Source organism: Sapajus apella, unplaced genomic scaffold, assembly GCF_009761245.1.
Source record: "Sapajus apella isolate SASKATOON/1434 unplaced genomic scaffold, GSC_monkey_1.0 scaffold60, whole genome shotgun sequence".
Lineage (NCBI taxonomy): Eukaryota > Metazoa > Chordata > Mammalia > Primates > Cebidae > Sapajus > Sapajus apella.
In genome coordinates this window covers 9040441-9057869 of record NW_022437000.1, presented here as the reverse complement: position 1 = coordinate 9057869, position 17429 = coordinate 9040441, and the positions used below count along the sequence as shown (strand labels likewise).

General features: G+C 41.1%; 1 protein-coding gene and 1 long non-coding RNA gene across 2 annotated transcripts in view; both read right to left on the bottom strand.

The window, feature by feature from the left end:
- Positions 1–17429, bottom strand: part of MYO16 (myosin XVI) — a 563966-nt gene that overhangs the window by 404750 nt on the left and 141787 nt on the right. Inside the window, exon 5 of the mRNA XM_032246200.1 lies at positions 1461–1569. Within this exon, the coding sequence (XP_032102091.1) occupies positions 1461–1569 (109 nt within the window). The remainder of the gene's footprint in view (positions 1–1460; positions 1570–17429) is intronic.
- On the bottom strand, positions 4430–15261 carry LOC116528801. Its single transcript, XR_004259206.1, has 3 exons — positions 15251–15261; positions 14499–14505; positions 4430–4670 (listed from the first exon to the last, which is right to left on the bottom strand). It is a non-coding gene; the product is annotated as an uncharacterized LOC116528801 (long non-coding RNA).

The following is a 17429-nucleotide window of genomic DNA, read 5'->3' as shown; positions in this document are numbered from 1 at the left end:
CACCTCCAAATTTCCTCCCACACTCTTTACTGTTATTTTTACCATTATTTGGTGAAGAGAACACTTAAATTGAGAACTATAATCTCGGCAAATTTCAAAGTATGCAGTACAGTATTCTTAACTATAGGCACCATTGTGCCAAGTTTTTCACCTAAATTCAGAATTGCGTGCTACATGTGAAATCTGGCAAAGATCCAGATAATTAACTTCCCAACAGCGAAGTCTGCATAACGTCAAGCTTCATTCTCTTTAGAAGTAATGGAATCTGCCTCCATCAAGGTACAGCTAACAAGGCTTGGAGAAACTGAACGAGCATTCCCACAGGTGACAGTGCCCAGGCACGACTGAGCTGGAGAATGGTCAACCGCACGCACTGCCTGCCTGACCCAGCCTGCTTCTGCCTGAAATCCCCGCTTGGTGACCTTAAGCAGCTCCGCCACGCTCACGTCATCCCATCATGCTAACCACACCTACCTTGCTTTCACAAGGAATGAGACTATTTTATTTGAGAACTCACTGCTGCTAAGTACTAATGATTATTATTCAAAGCCATCCTCAGAATGAACCTTTCTCATGAAAGCAATCTGGAGGAGGCAGAGAGCACAAGGGAACAAGAGGCAGATGTGAGGTTTCCTTAGAAGCAAAAAGAGTGTCTGCATAAGCTCTGCATGGCTCTTACAAACTGTAAACGTTTCTCTGGCCAAGGGTCATTATTGAAGGGATTGGAATTTCTTTATTGTTATTTACATCTAAACAGCAGGGGGAAAAGGGAGGGGCATAATTCTTTAGTTTAATACTATATTGGGCTCAGGGATTCTCATATCTCCCACTTTCCCAAGGCTGCACTTACTGATGGAATTATATGCTGGGCTTGCATAATTAAAAATCCTTTTTCAGTGAATGCATTTAGGGGCTCAGTCTCACCTTCTCAGTCGCACATCATGACCACAGGGCTTTCTTCTGATGCCCTTTGTGTTCTAAGCGTCACAAAGAGTGGATCTGGGGATGATATACACATTGCCCTTGACTTAAGCCCTCACTCCCTTGCCTATAATTCTGGCTAGGACCACCTGCTTCTAAGAGAATCCACTTCAGATGACCTTGCTCTCATTAGCTCAAAATTCAGTTGTGTTGGTTGACTCCCCTTCCCCTCCCAGGGGAGAATGGATTATAATTACAAACCCAGTCCCACTAATTATGGACTTTAGATGCCTGTTAAAATCTCCCTTCATTGTTGGCCTCTAGATTTCTGCTGGCTTGCAAAAAAAACCCAGTGTTGACTAAACCACAATGCAGTGCAGTGAAAGCAATAGAGAGCCGAAGGGAAGAAATACCATCTCCTATACCACATGGGGAAACTGCGTCAGTCAGAAATCATGTAAGCAGACCTGTGAAAATGAATACACACTTACAATTCTCCCAATCTATTTCTTTCTGTGGTTTTATGAAGTTCTGCCTACCGTTTTCATCCAGATAGGTCAGCAGAATAGAGCTGGATTCTGTCCCTTCTACAGCATAATCTAATGGGATATTTCCATTCACGTCCTGGAGAAGGACATTGGCTCCAGCCTAACAAAAAGAAAAAATATATAACATCATATATACTGTTCAAATAAAAAGCAGATTAGGAGTTTCACTTCAATCTTAGTTGGGAAACAGATGCAGAAATAGTTTACGGTAGACAGCACCCTGAAGAATAAGGTAGAAAGCTCAAATTATTTTTTAAGACAAATATATTAAATGATTTGTGGAGATGAATGTTCTGAAAACCATCTGCTGACCCTTGCAAAACCTTGGCCCCAGCTACCTCTCCCCACCCCTTTGCTAAACCCACAATATCTAGTCAGTGGCTGTAAACCCATGCCTCACCTCTGCACTGGCTGCCCTATATTCGGTCTTGTTTCTAATCCAATAGAAGTATTTGATGCCTTCAAAGATTCTAAAATAACTCTTCAGGAAATAAGCTGAACTTTGAACAATGTATTCCATACCCTCTTTAACCTCCTTGTTCTCTACAGAAACTCATCTGGGAGATCTCACACTACGATGTTTTAATCAAGGCCTGAGCTAATGACTACAGGTTGATTTTTCTCTTTCCAGAAACTGTTTTCTAACAAAATGCATGATCTACAAACCTCAGTAGGTTGACTGCATTAAATATGGCTATTCCACGTTTTCGCTTCCAAGGGCCCTTCATCAGCATAGCACCTCTGAGCATTCCTGTTTCACCCCTGGTCCATCTCAGCTTCAACACAAAGATAGATTTGCTTGCACTCTTCAGAAATCAGTCACATGAATTGTTACCATTGCTCCCACATTCCCTAATGGGCTCCATAAAATTTATCAGGCATGGCTCACATCATTTCGTTTAGGATATGGCACAAACATATGTCCATTGCCCAAGATTTCCCATATACCTCTTGGTAACAAGTCATTAAATTCAGGCCAGACAAAGGAAAGATTTTCCCTGTTCCTTTTACAAAATAGCATTCTGTGTTGCAATACTAGCATAGTTCTTATTCTATCCCAATTTATGACTTTACATAAAATATAATTCACAGTTAAAATTTTATATGGTAACATTTAGAGTTTTTTCTGCTATTCTTTATATGCAAAGTGGTTTTCTATACTTTAGCAAGTCTGCACAGATTTCCAAACGACCACTCCAAATATATTATTTTAAAAAAACCCAAACAAACAAAAAAGTAGCTTAACATGGTAAAATATTCGGTATCTTAACATTTTCTCCCAAGACAAATTGAGTTTCTTACCTCACCATATTGAGTGTACTATATTTTCTATAACCATGTAAATATATTACTTTATCTGAACAGAGCAAGTCATATATTTCAGATTTTTTACTTACCTAAGAATGCTTATAATTTTAAGGTCCTCAAGACTTCAAATTATCTTGTTAGTACGTTTAGTTTTAATTATTCAGAGTTTGAAAAAAAAAAAACCCTTACTGCAGGCATATTCTTCAGTAGACTTTGCTGATGATTCTTTTCCTTTAGTCTCCAGACTACAGGAATAAGATTTTGTGTTCCTGTAAGGACCATGGCTGTGCTTTGGTCAAGGATAGGCCCAGGTAAACATCCAGGGTGACTCAGTGAGTTTAGAGCACAGGCATATAACTCTGTTTGTTATCACAGCCATGTAGCCATAACATGGGAAGGCCATGCCTTGGTCCTACGTCACTGTTGTCTGTAAAACATATAATTACCCTGCTGACACTGTATAGGCGCTGTACAAGTTCATTTCCACACTGCTGATAGAGACATACCCAAAACTGGAACAAAAAGAGGTTTAATTGGACTTAACAGTTTCACATGCCTGGGGAAGCCTCAGAATCATGGCAGAAGGTGAAAGGCACCTCTTACATAGCGTCAGTAAGAAGCAAATGAGGAAGAAGCGAAAGCAGACTCCCCTGATAAACCCATCAGATCTCATGAGACTTACATACTATTGCAAGAATAGCACAGGAAAGACTGGACCCCATGATTCGATAACCTCTCCATGGGTCCCCCCATGAACATGCAGGTATTCTGGGAGATAAAATTCAAGTTGAGATTTGGATGGAGACACAGCCAAATCATATCATTCCACCCCTGGCCCCTTCAAATCTCATGTCCACACATTTGAAAGCCGGTCATGCCTTCTCAACAGTCTCCCAAAGTCTTAACTCATTTCTGCATAAACTAAAAAGTTTACCATCCAAAGTCTCATCTGAGACAAGGCAAATCCCTTCCACCTATGAGCCTGTAAAATCAAAAGCAAACACATTACTTCCTAGATACAATGCTGGTATAGGCATTGCATAAATACAGTCGTTCCAATGGGAGAAACTGGCCAAAACTAAGGCGTTACGGGGCCTACACAAGTCCAAAATCCAGCAAGGCAGTCAAATTTTAAAGTTTCAAAATTTGACCTCCTTTGACTCCAGGACTCACATCCAGGTCATGCTGATGCAAAAGCTGGGTTCCCATGGTCTTGGGCAGCTCCACCCCTGTGGCTTTGCAGGGTACAGCCTCCCTCCTGGCTGCTTTCATGGGCTGACATTGAGTGTCTGTGGCTTTTCCAGGTTCACAGTGCAAACTGTCAGTGGATCTACCATTCTGGGGTCTGGAGGATGGTGGCCCTCTTCTCATAGCTCCACTAGACAGTGCCTCAGGAGAGACTCTACGCTGGGGCTCCAACCCCACATTTGCCTTTCACACTGCCATAGAGGTTCCCCATGAGGGCCCCACCCCTGTAGCAAACTTCTGCCTGGGCATCTGGGCATTCCCATACATCTTCTGAAATCTAGGCAGAGGTTCCCAAACCTCAATTTTTGACTTCTGTGTACCCGCAGGCTCAACACCACAAGCTCTGCAAGGCCCTCGCAGCCATGGCTAGAGCAACTGGGACACAGGGCACCAAGTTTCCAGGCTGGGTGGAGACAAAGCCAAACCATATCATTCTGCCCCTGGCCCCGCCGAATCTCATGTCCACACATTTCAGAGGGTGGACCTGTTCACTCTAAACAGCATGCAGACCCTGCGCCCAGCCTGCAAAACCACTTCTTCCTCCTGGGCCACTAGCCTGTGCTGGGAGGGGCTGCCCTGAAGATCTTTGACATGGCCTGGAGATGTTTTCCCCCTGGTCTTGGGGGTTAACATTAGGCTCCTTGCCTCTCGTGCAAATTTCCGTAGCCAGCTTGAATTTATCCTCAAAAAATGGATTTTTCTTTTCAACTGCATCATCAGGTTGCAAATTTTCTGAACCTTCACACTCTGTTTCCCCTTTAACAATACCCAAGTAACCTCTCAAATGCTTTGCTGCTTAGAAATTTCTTCCTCCAGATGCCCCTAAATCATCTCTCTCAAGTTCAAAGTTCTGCAGATCTTCAGGGTGGGAGCAAAATGCTGCCTGTCTCTCTGCTAATATATAACAAGGGTCACCTTTGCTCCAATTCCCAAAAAATTCTTCATCTCCATCTGAGACCACCTCACACTGGACCTTATTATTCATATCACTATCAGTAATTTCGCCAAAGCCATTCAAGAAGTCTCTAGGAAGTTTCAAACTTTCCCACATGTTCCTGTCTTCTTCTGAGCCCTCCAAATTGCTCCAACCTCTGCCTGTTACCCAGTTCCAAACTTGCTTCCACATTTTGGGCAATCTTTTTAGCAATGCCCCCACTCTATTGGTACCAATTTACAGTATCAGTTCATTTTTATGCTGCTAATAAGGACATACCTGACTCTGGGAACAAAAGGAAGTTTAATTGGACTTACAGTTCCATATGGCTGGGGAGGTCTCAAAATCATGGCAGGAGGTGAAAGGCACTTCTCACATGGCAGCGGAAGAGAAAATGAGGAAGAAGCAAAAACGGAAACCCCCAATAAACCCATCAGATCTTGTGAGACTTCTTCACTATCATGAGACTAGCATAGGAAAGACTGGCCCCATGATTCAATTACCTCCTCCTGGGTCCCTCCCACGAGTGGGAATTCTGTGAGATACAATTCAAATTGAGATTTGGGTGGCGACACAACCAAACCATATCAGGCATACTTGCACCCAGAGAAAGACAAAGAGATAGCCAGAACTGTCTGTCTTTGCAGTTGGACAGAGGGTAGCCAGGACACAGCTCTGTTTGCTCATGCACAGAGAGAGAAAGAGTTAAGCTGCTGACCCTGAAGGCAAGGCAGAGTTGGCTGTGCAGCTGTGCATGGGAGTGGCTGGACCAAGCAGCCAGAACAGAGCAAACTGTGAGACAGCTGCTGCTGAGAGAGAGAGAGCTGCTGAATAAAGCCATATTTCACCCACCTGTGCCCCACCCTGGGTGTCCTTCAGATATCTGCCATGTATCTGTCCACTTCCCTTGGACATCAGCATGGGCTGGAACCTGGACTTGAACCTGACAGTTCCTGTTCAAACATCAATTGCTAAAGAATCAATTAACAAGAGATGGAACTTCAGGGGTCATTACTGTTTTTAATATTAATTTAAAAATCTGCACTCATCAGTGGTAGAGAATCCTTCCCAATTCATAAATGTTCCCAGTGAAATATTACATATGCCAAACCCCTGGGCACAGGTGATAATGAATACAATTAGGAGTCATATATTCTAAATTACAAGAAAAACCAATAGAAAAGTAACTTGGCATTGAGAGAGATGGTACCCTTAGAAAGAATATTTTCTGTGTGTTAAGAAGTCCTCGGGCTCTTTCAGAGAAAGTCTGCACCTGAAGCATGGGGCTGAATGTTTTAGCTGGGTTTGTCACTGAAATTTCAACTCATGAGTCACTCACTCTCCTGTGCTGCTAAGTTACCTGGTATTTTTCCCAATATAGAAGCTGGCCTTTCTGAGAGTTGCTAGCCTTCCTGCTTACAGGTCACGTTTCCATCTCTATTCCGTTCCCGGTATCTACCACAGTGCCTGGCGCATGTGAGTGCTAGAAAATATTTATTGAAACAACTTGAAAAATATTCAAAAACTGAACTTAAACTAATCATTAAAAATTGAGACAAAGAATTATAACTTATATAACAATTCTTTTTAACTAAATTCCCTGACCTTTATTTTCAAGGGTTTATATAGCTACAAAATCACTATACTCATATTTACCTTACCTACCTTCAGTCATTCCAGATAGAGGACATTTGTAAGAGACTCTTTCTTTCCTTCCCATCCTCCCTTCCTTCCTTCCTCTCTTTCTTTCATTTTTCTTCTTGGCATCAGTAATTTTACCACTAACATAACTGAGAGCCCACATACTTCAATCCATGATTGCATTATGGATTCAATCTCAATCCATAGTTACTAATTTTCCAAACATTTGGAAAAAATGCCTTGCTTTCACTCTTTAAAGAACACAAATTAATTTTAATGTACCTTCATTTTTCTTCTAACTGTTAAGTCCAGGGAATTGTTTCTCATATTGCCTTTGTGATGGTATGAACTTCGGCTAAACAAAAAGTAAAAAATAATGTTGCTACTTTTTCTGAGCTGCCACACGTGACACTTACAAGGAAAGGACGCTTTGCTCTTCTTACCCCACCAAGGTAATCCGTGGTCAATGAAGCGTTTCTGCAATTTATGGCTAGAGGCTTTGCTCTGTCATAAAGTCTGAGACCTTGAAAATGAAATGAATGATTTCAGGCTCCATGTTGTGCCAATCATCAGTTAAGGATCAACTCCAGGTCAGCCTGTGTTTAGCTCCGCCTTGGTGATCCTGGGGCTGGGCCTTTGGAGGGTCCTCCTTTACCAGCGGGAATGGTGCTGGGCCTGCCAGTAGAGGATGCAGGAGGGACACAGCAGGAGGAAGTCCCAGGTCTCCTTGCCACTGGTGTGTGGGGGACCCAGGGGCGCACATCCCTGGGCGAGTTTCCCTAGCAGCCCAACAGCAAGCTTATCTTGTATCCTAGCAAATGGCCCGCCGATTTATACTGGCCTCCCAGAGCGAGGCTTCCTGGCATGTTTTGCTGGTACCTGTTTCCTGTTTGCAGCCTGGCCTGAGCCACCTCCCAGAAGTTTCTGGCCGCCCTGTGGTCACAGCCCCATCCTCTCCAATGGGGACTGACTCTCAGCCTTGGGGAGGGGCCACTTCCAAGCAGACTCCTCCCCGCAGTTGTCACCTTCAGCCCCAGAAGCAGTATCTGCTCCCTGAATCTGCTATTCCTGCCTTCTCCAGTTACCTTGATCACAGTAAGTAGTTTTGGGTTTTTGTTTTTTTTTTAAACTAATTAGTAGTTATTTACGGTCAATCTTTCTTTTTCAAGTGATTGGTGGAAATTCTGGATCCTGGATGGACGCTAACGAGACACCTTTCAAGAATGGGTGGTCCCAGCAGACGGGGACAGGCCCTCAATGATAGGATCTGGCAATGGGTGTAGTGAGCTGACTGTGACATGCTGCTGAGGCCATGCCAGCAGGAGACAGCAGCTCAGGAGTCCACAGCTTGGATTACTAAAATAATCAAGGCCATCAAGCTATCACCTGTTCGTTGTCCTGAAGGGTAAACTGAAGCAAGTGTCTTGGGAGTTATTTCTGCCATAGTGGCCAAGATTCTGGCACCTGTCTGTTATGGCAGAAATAATGATGACAAGGACGGTGGTGTGTCATGGATTCCCCCCAAGAGTGCAGTGGAAGTCTTACGAAACAAACAAACAACAAACCAAGGACAAGTCCTTCAACCATAAGCTCAAGTCATAATATGAGAACCAGAGAGGTTCGATCCCAGCCTTGGAAGAATTTTTCACATTGAGAGTTCATATTGCTGAATGCTTAACAAAAAATTTCACATAATTGTGTAGGTGGCTGAATTACAACGCCCGGTGAATTCACTCTCATCATATATTTTCTGAAAGTTCTTGTTAATTGCAATGGACTGGTGTCCTGAGACCTGAAATGGTGATATCTGATCGGACTCCAGTGAAACAGACAATCTTTTTCTTTTTTTTGAGATGGATTCTCGCCCTGTCACCCAGGTTGGAGTGCAGTGGCGTGATCTTGGCTCACTGCAACCTCTGCTTCCCAGGTCTGAACCATTCTCCTACCTCCGCATCCTGAATAGCTGGGATTACAGGCATGCGCCACCATGTCTGGCTAATTTTTGTATTTTTAGTAGAGATGTGGTTTCGCCATGTTGGCCAGGCTGGTGGTCTCAAACTCCTGACCTCAAGTGATCCATCCACCTTGGCCCTGCACAGTGCTGGGATTACAGGTGTAAGCCACCGCACCTAGCCTGAAACAGACAATCTTGAGTCCTCAAGTCACCCGGAGTATTATTCCTCTCCAGGGATGCCGCTTGACCTCCTGTAACTGAGAAGATGCCCCAATGTTTGCTTAAAAACTGTGATGACTTCACCTGGAAAAAATGCCTTGAAAGAGGATACTCATTTTCTTCTAGTCCCACCATAACCACCCCGTTTCTGCTAGATTCATGCCTAGAGTGAAATCCCAGTATCCTTTGGGGGAAGTAAATACTAGGACCCTGGATGAAGCAGCTGACTCCTCAAGAGAACTACGAGATTTTTAGATTTATATGACATATATCTCCCTGTAGGAGCCAGAATTTCCACCAATAATTTTAATGAGAGATTGTATACGAATAATTAACGAGGAAAAAGGAAATAACTACTGACTGTAATCTGGAGAACTCTGAAGAGTATGGGAATAGCAGATACGGGGAGCAATATTCTGTGGTTGAGGGAGACATTCCCCAGCTGCGTAGGTATGTATGTGAAATGTTCACGAACCTAGAACATTAGACAAACAAAGGCAGAATATGAACTCACTTCACTGACATTGGACCACTTAGAAGAGATTCCAGATTAAAGGTGGTGGCTTTGGCAGTTGGGGGACGAGGGGACACTGCAGGAGGAAGGGGCTCCTCTCACTGGCCCGAGATGTTCCTTCTTCTTGCCCACTGTATGGTACCCAGCGGTGCACGCCCTCCAGCCGGGTTTGCTGCCACTGGGCCAATAGCTTCCTAATTGTCAGAACCAGCCTCAGGTACCTTTGTGAATTTCCTCACCATGCAGAGGCCACACCCACATCCTCTCAAAAAGGTCTAACAAATTTCAATCCCCAAGGGGTCTCTTCCGGATACTCTCCCAATGTGGGGAATAGCGGCTGCTTCCTATATCTGTTGTTCTGTTAGTTTTCAGCATCATCTTCACCCCTGCTTTGCAATTCATCTACCTACACTAGACGATTTTTATATTAAATGCATCCTATTCAAACTCCCTTCTTGGGTGGACCTTTTGTCTTCTACTGGACGCTGGCTAGTACCTCTGTTTTTACTGGTGCGTTTCTATGAGAAAGTGAGTATTGCACAGTAATACAGAGTTAATGGTCTGTGATTCAATCCTGGGGCCTCTCCTCAAGAACTTTATGACCTATTCTTAAGGTTGCTATGCCCCAGTTTCCTCACAGGTAAAAGCAAGCTTTGCTAATTATAAGCACGACTGGGGAAGACTACATGCATGAGACTCATGGTACTTGGCATGCAGAGTTCTAAGTACACACGCCCTATCTGAGCTATTGCATTTAACAAATATATTAACCCACATGGCCTGTGTCGGTGACACTCTCAAGGCATACACCCACAGTTCTCCACCAGGGGCAGCAGAGCCGAACGTTTAAGGACACAAAACCAGTTCAAATCTCTGCTCAAAACTTATCAGTCATGTAACCTTGGACAAACTACTTGCCCTCTCTGACTGTAATTCTCCCAGAGAGCTGCTGTGAAGATAAAATAGGTTAATTCTGGTAAAGTATAAAAAATACTGATGATATATTACTGGGTGCAAGGATACGTCTATATCAGGCTTTGGATAATAAGCTGCAGTGCAGCCAGCAAAATGGCTAGTGTGATCTTGTTGAAAAGATCCAGTTTTCCTGGTATTAAAACTCAGGAGGGCATGGTAAGTGCCTATTTGAAGCAGTTTTACTGGAGTGCTACAGATAAGAATACATGCGTGAGAGACAAACACCCTTAGCATAATATTCCATTAAGGAATATAGGAAATAATACAAATGCTTACTGTGCTTAAGTGAAGCATACGTCACCACTCATTAACTAGCTAACTATACCAAGGAGGTGTGGACCAAGGTCGAAAGGTCTGGAGCTTGTGGAATGGTGCTAACAGCTCTGGAAACTTCTAGCATAGGCCAGTGGTATCTCTCTGTATCCACCTCTCTATGTGATCGATGCCTTAGTTCCCATGCTTTATTCCGGATGCTCACAACCTCCCAAATCGTGCTACGTGCAGAGTCCTCTGTCTTGCCTCCAGGAATAAAATCTGACTCTTCCCAGGCCCCATCATGAAAAAGATAAGCGTCCTTAGGAAAACTGGCCACAACATTTCCCTCAATTGTGGAAAATACTTGCATTTGGAGATAATGCCTTGACACAAAGTGGATTATTCGAAGCTGGGCATGTAGATTCCTTAGCAGGCTAGAGTAAAATATTTTGGCAAGTGAAGGCTTTATTGTTTCTCAAGTTATAACAATTCATGGAAGTTCTATAGGAAAAACCTACCCCTAAGACTTGGGGATTCTAAACCCATTTTTGCACTGGAAGAAAGCTTGATAGAGGACAAAGCTAAGGTGATGTGCTGTAAATAATCCAAAGAGCCCTAGAAAACTTGATTACTATCTCACACTTGCTTATGTGCAAACACCGTAATTCTTCCCTTTTGCATAAATTAATTTCATTTCAAGGTTCCTTACTTTTACTGTACGTTAAGATGACTGTGTACCCCACTGAGAAGATTCACAGCTGATTTTTATCATCAGTCCAACTAACTCAGAAGTAAATGCGCAATTTTAGTTGGTAATGGGTCCCACTGGAAATAAGGAGCTGATGAGACTGTGTCAAAATGTCAGAGAACCTCAGAAAATCTAGTTTTCAGCATACCAAAGGTGAGATGACACGTGAGGTTAGGAATCAGTAGCATTTATAAGGTATTATATTAGCTCTCATTAAAAAAAGAAAAGAAAAAAAAACCACTCCATTTTGAACCACTCAGGCATAGCAAATCTATTTACTAAATTTTGTGAAATGAAAAGCATCATTTTCAATAAAATTATTTCTTTTGACATTGCCCATTTATATGAGGACTTAAAAATCTATGTGTTCTACAATATAATTATTCTCTTCCAAAATACAAACTTGATATTTTAACATATCTTTTAAAAAATGTTCTTTTTACATTTCAAGTTTCATTCCTCTGAAAACTCCAGTACATAATTTTTCAGCTATGAATAAAAAAGTGAGAGAAAAATGATCCTGGATCACTGCTCATATTGATTGATTCCTTGACTAAATGGCTCAATACTTTCTTACAGAATGAGGAACCATACCTAACATAAATATTGGTGATCATTTCATATATTGATGAGTATCTTTGTACATGTTTGTTTTATTTCAGAAGATGAGAAGCAGGGGGAGTTAAGGGTTTTGGAGAAGAATTTCACACATAAAACAAATATCCAAGCCTAAACTTACTTCGTAATACAGGAACAACAGCGTCAGCCATCACGCTACAGTTTCTAAATCTTAAGTAATATTTTTAAGTGACTGAATGCTGAACTTTATAAGAACATATGGATTAGAAAGTGGGTGTGTGAAAATGATATTGAAAGCGAGAATGAATTACAAACATACATAATTTCTCAGGATGCAAGAGAACATCTTGATATTTGGTGCCCACTAACAGCCCAAGCCCTAGGGTCTGTGTACATGTGTGTGCACACACATCCAATATCTTCATAATATATATTCCTACATCTAATCACTAGATGTCAAATTTGTCATACTGACAGTACTTTTTAGTTTTTGTCTTACTGGAAGAAGTAATTCCAAATTAAGAAAAGCTTTATACAGCTCCACAAAAATGTTGTGCTTGTACAACATAGAGTGTGAGGCATGCCTTTCAGTTTGGCTCAAAAAAATCAATCAATCTTATTATAATTGATTTTCATCAGGGAAATGAAATTAATTAAAGTTATATGTGCAAAATCAACAGCAACCATCAAATACTTTCTGCAGCTGAAGACTGCATAGTTCCTACTGGGAGCCTTGAGCAAATTTCCTCTCCAATTATTGAAACTGGAAGATGGCTTAACTTCCAATTTGTCCTCAGCTATTTTCTGGAGTGTTGGAGATGAAACTCAAATATATCATTCCCCACATGAAACTCAAATATATCATTCCCCACAAATGGAAATTTAATTTACCACAAGCCATATGGCATATGAACCAAGAGGTGTACATTTCCTGTTAAAAAAAAGAAAGAATTTATTGGTTTATGTTATGTAACGATTTAACCTCAAAGAATATACTTGTCAATTATTTCATTTAGTAATAGTTATCTAACACATTAATAATCACTTCTATTTTATTATTATTTATTTATTTATTTTGGTTTTTTTGAGACTGAGTCTCACTCTGTCACCCAGGCTGGAGTGCAGTGGCACCATCTCTGGTTACTGAAACCTCTGCCTCCCGGGTTCAAGAGATTTGCCTGCTACAGACTCCTGAGGGCTGGGATTACAGATGCTCACGCTACACGCAGCTAATGTTTCTATTTTTTACTAGAGACAGGATTTTTATGTCATCCAGGCGGGAATGGTAACATTTTAAAAGATAATTATCTATCTAATGGCATTTTAGTAAACAAAGACCACTTTTTTACATGCTAACATATTTTGGCAACTTTTTAAAATATCATTTCAAATTTACAGAAAGTTGCAAGAGTAATGCAAAGCACTCCTATGTACCTGTTACGGTCTGAACTGCATTTCCTCTAAAAAGATATATCTAAGCCTTACCTCCTGTGAATGTGGCTTTATTTGGAAATAGGGTGACTATGGACGTAAGTAGTTAAGTCAGGCTGGAGTAGGAACGGCCTTAATCCAGTCCAACTGGTATTCTTGTAAGAAGAGAGAATTTTGAAAATGGACACACACACGGGAAAGCAGCCACGTAAGGATGGAGGCAGACACTGGGGTGAAGCTGTCACAAGCCGGGGAACACCTGGGGCTATCAGGAGCTTGGAGATGTGAGAGAGGGTGTCCCGCTAGAGGTTTTGGAGGCATCACAGTACTTCTGACACCTTGATTTCGGACTGCTAGTCTCCAAAACTATGAGAGAACCCATTTCTGTTGCTTGAAACCACCAGCGTGTGGTACTCTATTACGACAACCGTAAGAAACTAACACAATGCCCTTTATCTAATACAATGGACTCCGTGTTTACATATATGGAGATACTACCCCAAATTTATATGCTAATATTTCAACTTCCAGCATTATGATGTTGGAAGGTGGGGCCTTTGGAAGATTGTCAAGTCATGAGGTTGAATCTCTCAGGATTGGAATTGGTGCCTTCATAAAAGAGACCCTAAAAAGCTCTCTTGCCCTTTCTGCCAGGTAAGGATACAGTGAGAAGACAGCCAACTCTGAAAACCAGGAAGCAGGCTCTCACTAAACATCAGATCTGCCGCCTTGATCTTGGATTTCTCAGCCTTCAGAACTGTGAGAAATAGGGTTCTGGTGTTTATAGGCCACCCGGTTTATGGTGTTTTAACAGGCCAAACAGACTAAGACATCCAAACTCACCTGCTGTTTATACTGTTCTCTATTTCTGTTCATGCTCTCTCTCCTCCTCCTCTTTTTTATCACCCCCAAACTCTCTCTCTCTCTCGCACACTTCCCGCACACAATTTTTGAACCACTGGAAAGGTTGCAGGTATCATGCTTCTTTATCCCTAAATATTTTAGTATGTATTTTATAAGAACAAGGATATTCCTTTACACAATAGTTACCAAAACCAAAAAATTCAACAATAACATGTTGAATTACTTAAACCACAGTTAATATTCAAATTTCATTAATTTTTCCAAGTACGCCCTTGATAGCACTTTTTTCCAAGGCTTAGGATGTACTTCGGGATCACCTATTGCATTAGAGGTCCGTTCTCTTTAGTCTCCTTCAACACTACATACCTATTAAAGTGGCCAAGATGTAGAACACTGATGGCAACAAATGCTTGTGAGGATGTGAACCAATGGACCAGACACTCTCTTTTATCGTTCCTGGGAATGCAAAGTGGTACAGCCACTTTGGAAGACAGTTTGGCAATTTCTTTTCTTTCTTTCTTTCTTTTCTTTTCTTTTTTTCTTTCTTTTCTTTCTTTCCTTCCTTCCTTCCTTCCCTTCCCTCCCTTCCCTCCCTTCCTTCCTTCCTTCCTTCCTTCCTTCCTTCCTTCCTTCCTTCCTTCCTTCTTTCCTTCTTTCCTTCCTTCCTTCCTTCCTTCCTTCTTTCTCTCTTTCTCTCTTTCTCTCTTTCTTTCTTTCTTGACACAGTCTTGCCCTGTTGCCCAGGCTGGAGTGCAGTGGCACTAACATGGTTCACTGAAGGCTAAACCTCCTGGGCTTTCCTGTCTCAGCCTCCCCAAGTAGCTGGGAACACAGGTGTGCACCACCATGCTCACCTATTTCTTCCTTTGTAATTTATTTTTTCTTTTGTAGAAACTGAGTCTCACCATGTTGCCCAGGCTGGTTTCTAATTCCTTGGCTCAAGCAATCCTGTTTCTTTATCTTCCCAAAGTGCTGGACTACAGGCATGAGCCACCAAGCCAGCCTGGTAACCTCTTACAAAATAAATCTACTGTTACCCTATGACCCAGCAATCATGCCCTTTGGTATTTACCCAAAGGAGTTGAAAAATTACATCCACACACACCTACACACAGATGTCTGTATCAGCTTTTTTTAATAACTGCCAACACTTAGAAGCAACCAAGATATCCATTAGTAGCTGAATGAATAAACTGTGGTACATCCAGACATTGGAATATCATTTACAGCTATATAAAAATGAACTATCAAGTCATGAAAAGACATGGAGAAGACTTAAATGCATATAACCAAGTGAAAAAAAGCCAATGTGAAAAGTCTAAACCTTGTATGATTCCAAGTAGATGGCATTCTGGAAAAGATAAAACTATTGAGACAATGGAAAGATTGTTTGGTAATTGTCAGGAAATGGATCAGGTGGTGATCAATGGACAGAGCACAGAGGGCCGTTAGGACAGTAAAAGTGCTCTGCAAGTTTCTGTACAAGTGGATCCATGTCATTGCATTTGTCCAAAGCCATAGAATGTACACCACCAAGAATGAACCCTAATGTTACCTGTGAACTTGGGGTGATAACGATAGGTCATAGTAGGTTCATCAGTTGTAACAAATGGACCGCTTTGGTAGGGATGCTGGAAACAGAGGAGGCTATGCGTGTGTGGGGTCAGGGAGTATATGTGAAATCTCTAGCTTTCGCTCAAATTTTGCTGTGAACCTCAAACCGCTCTAAAAAAAGTCTAAATAAATGCATCTAACATGAAAGGAAAACTAGAAAATAAGCCCTATAAGTGGATGTTTTATGCTTATGAATTATAGATGGTTTTTCTCTCTCCTAGCAAATGGAGTGCTGTTGTATTCATGTGCTAGTAGAAAAAAGTGAGGACTACCCTCATATATATATATATCTATATATATATACACCCCCATGTATATATCTATATAGATATTGATTGATAAGGTAAGAACTATCCTTTACATCCTGCTCTCCCACTAGGGAAAGGATAGTCCTTTTTTCTGTGGTACTCACCTTTATAGACATGTATGTGTATATCTATATATCTACATATAGATATAGATAGATAGATAGATAGATAGATAGACAGACAGACAGACAGACAGACAGATAGATAGATAGATAGATAGATAGATAGATACTTAGATCAGAAAATATGCCATTAGTATTTTGCAAGCTTTTATTCTAACAGCACGGAATTACATTGTGATGCCAGAGGTTTACAAGTATCCACTTCACCTGGACCCAACTCTCTCCAACTTCATCATTTCCACTTGCCCATAGCTCACTCTATTCTAGGGAATTTGTTGAGTAACCAATGAGAATGGTCTTTGGTTAGCGGCCAACCTAGACTCTTGTCTAGGTGCTGCACTCACTACATTCTAATGTGTAGTCCTTGTCATTGTGTGAGAAAAGTTCTTTATGTTGAGATTTGTGTTGGAAATGGTTCTTATTTTCTCACTGGGTTCTCATACCTCAGTAGCTTCGTTTTCCTGTGTACGCACCCCCAAAGAGTATGATGAGGAGGTAACTTTGAGCTTTAAGATATGAACTGGAAACATAGGCTGCTGTGATCAGAGAGGCCGATGTGACACTTTGGAAGATACTGCTGAGGAGCAGCTCACAGATTTTTAAGAAGGCACGAATGCCTCATAATTTTAAAACATCCAGATGAGGAAATAGTGTATTTCATATATAATTTATGGAAAATTTGGAAAAGTTATCAGTTTAAATACTTTGCTATAATAGAAATACTGCTTTTTTAAAGCTTTTAAAATTATTACATTAATACAGTTATCTAAAATTTTAAAGATAGTAAAACTGAAATAAAATAAATTTATAATCTCTCCAGTCAAAGGTAAATACCATTAATATTTCAATGAGTTTACTTTTTATGTGTTCAGAGACATGCTATAAGCATTCAATGCATGTTCATTAAATAAGTGCATTTATTGAAAATAAATTGAGAACATAACATGCCTATAGTTTTATATCCTCACTTTTACTTAGTAGTTAATCATCAATATTCTCTTTCCCGTGTCACTAGGCAGTACCTAAATGACTATGCCACATTCCATTACATTTATATACCAATTCATTTAGCCATTTTATTTTTACACGTTGATTTTTACATGTCACTGTTATAAATAACACTATTATACATAAATCTAGGCAACATTTCCCTTTACCCCATTTAAAGCATTTCCATCACTGGAATTACTATTATACCAAATCATATAAAATTATTAGGGTGCTTAATACATTTTTCTGAGGTGCT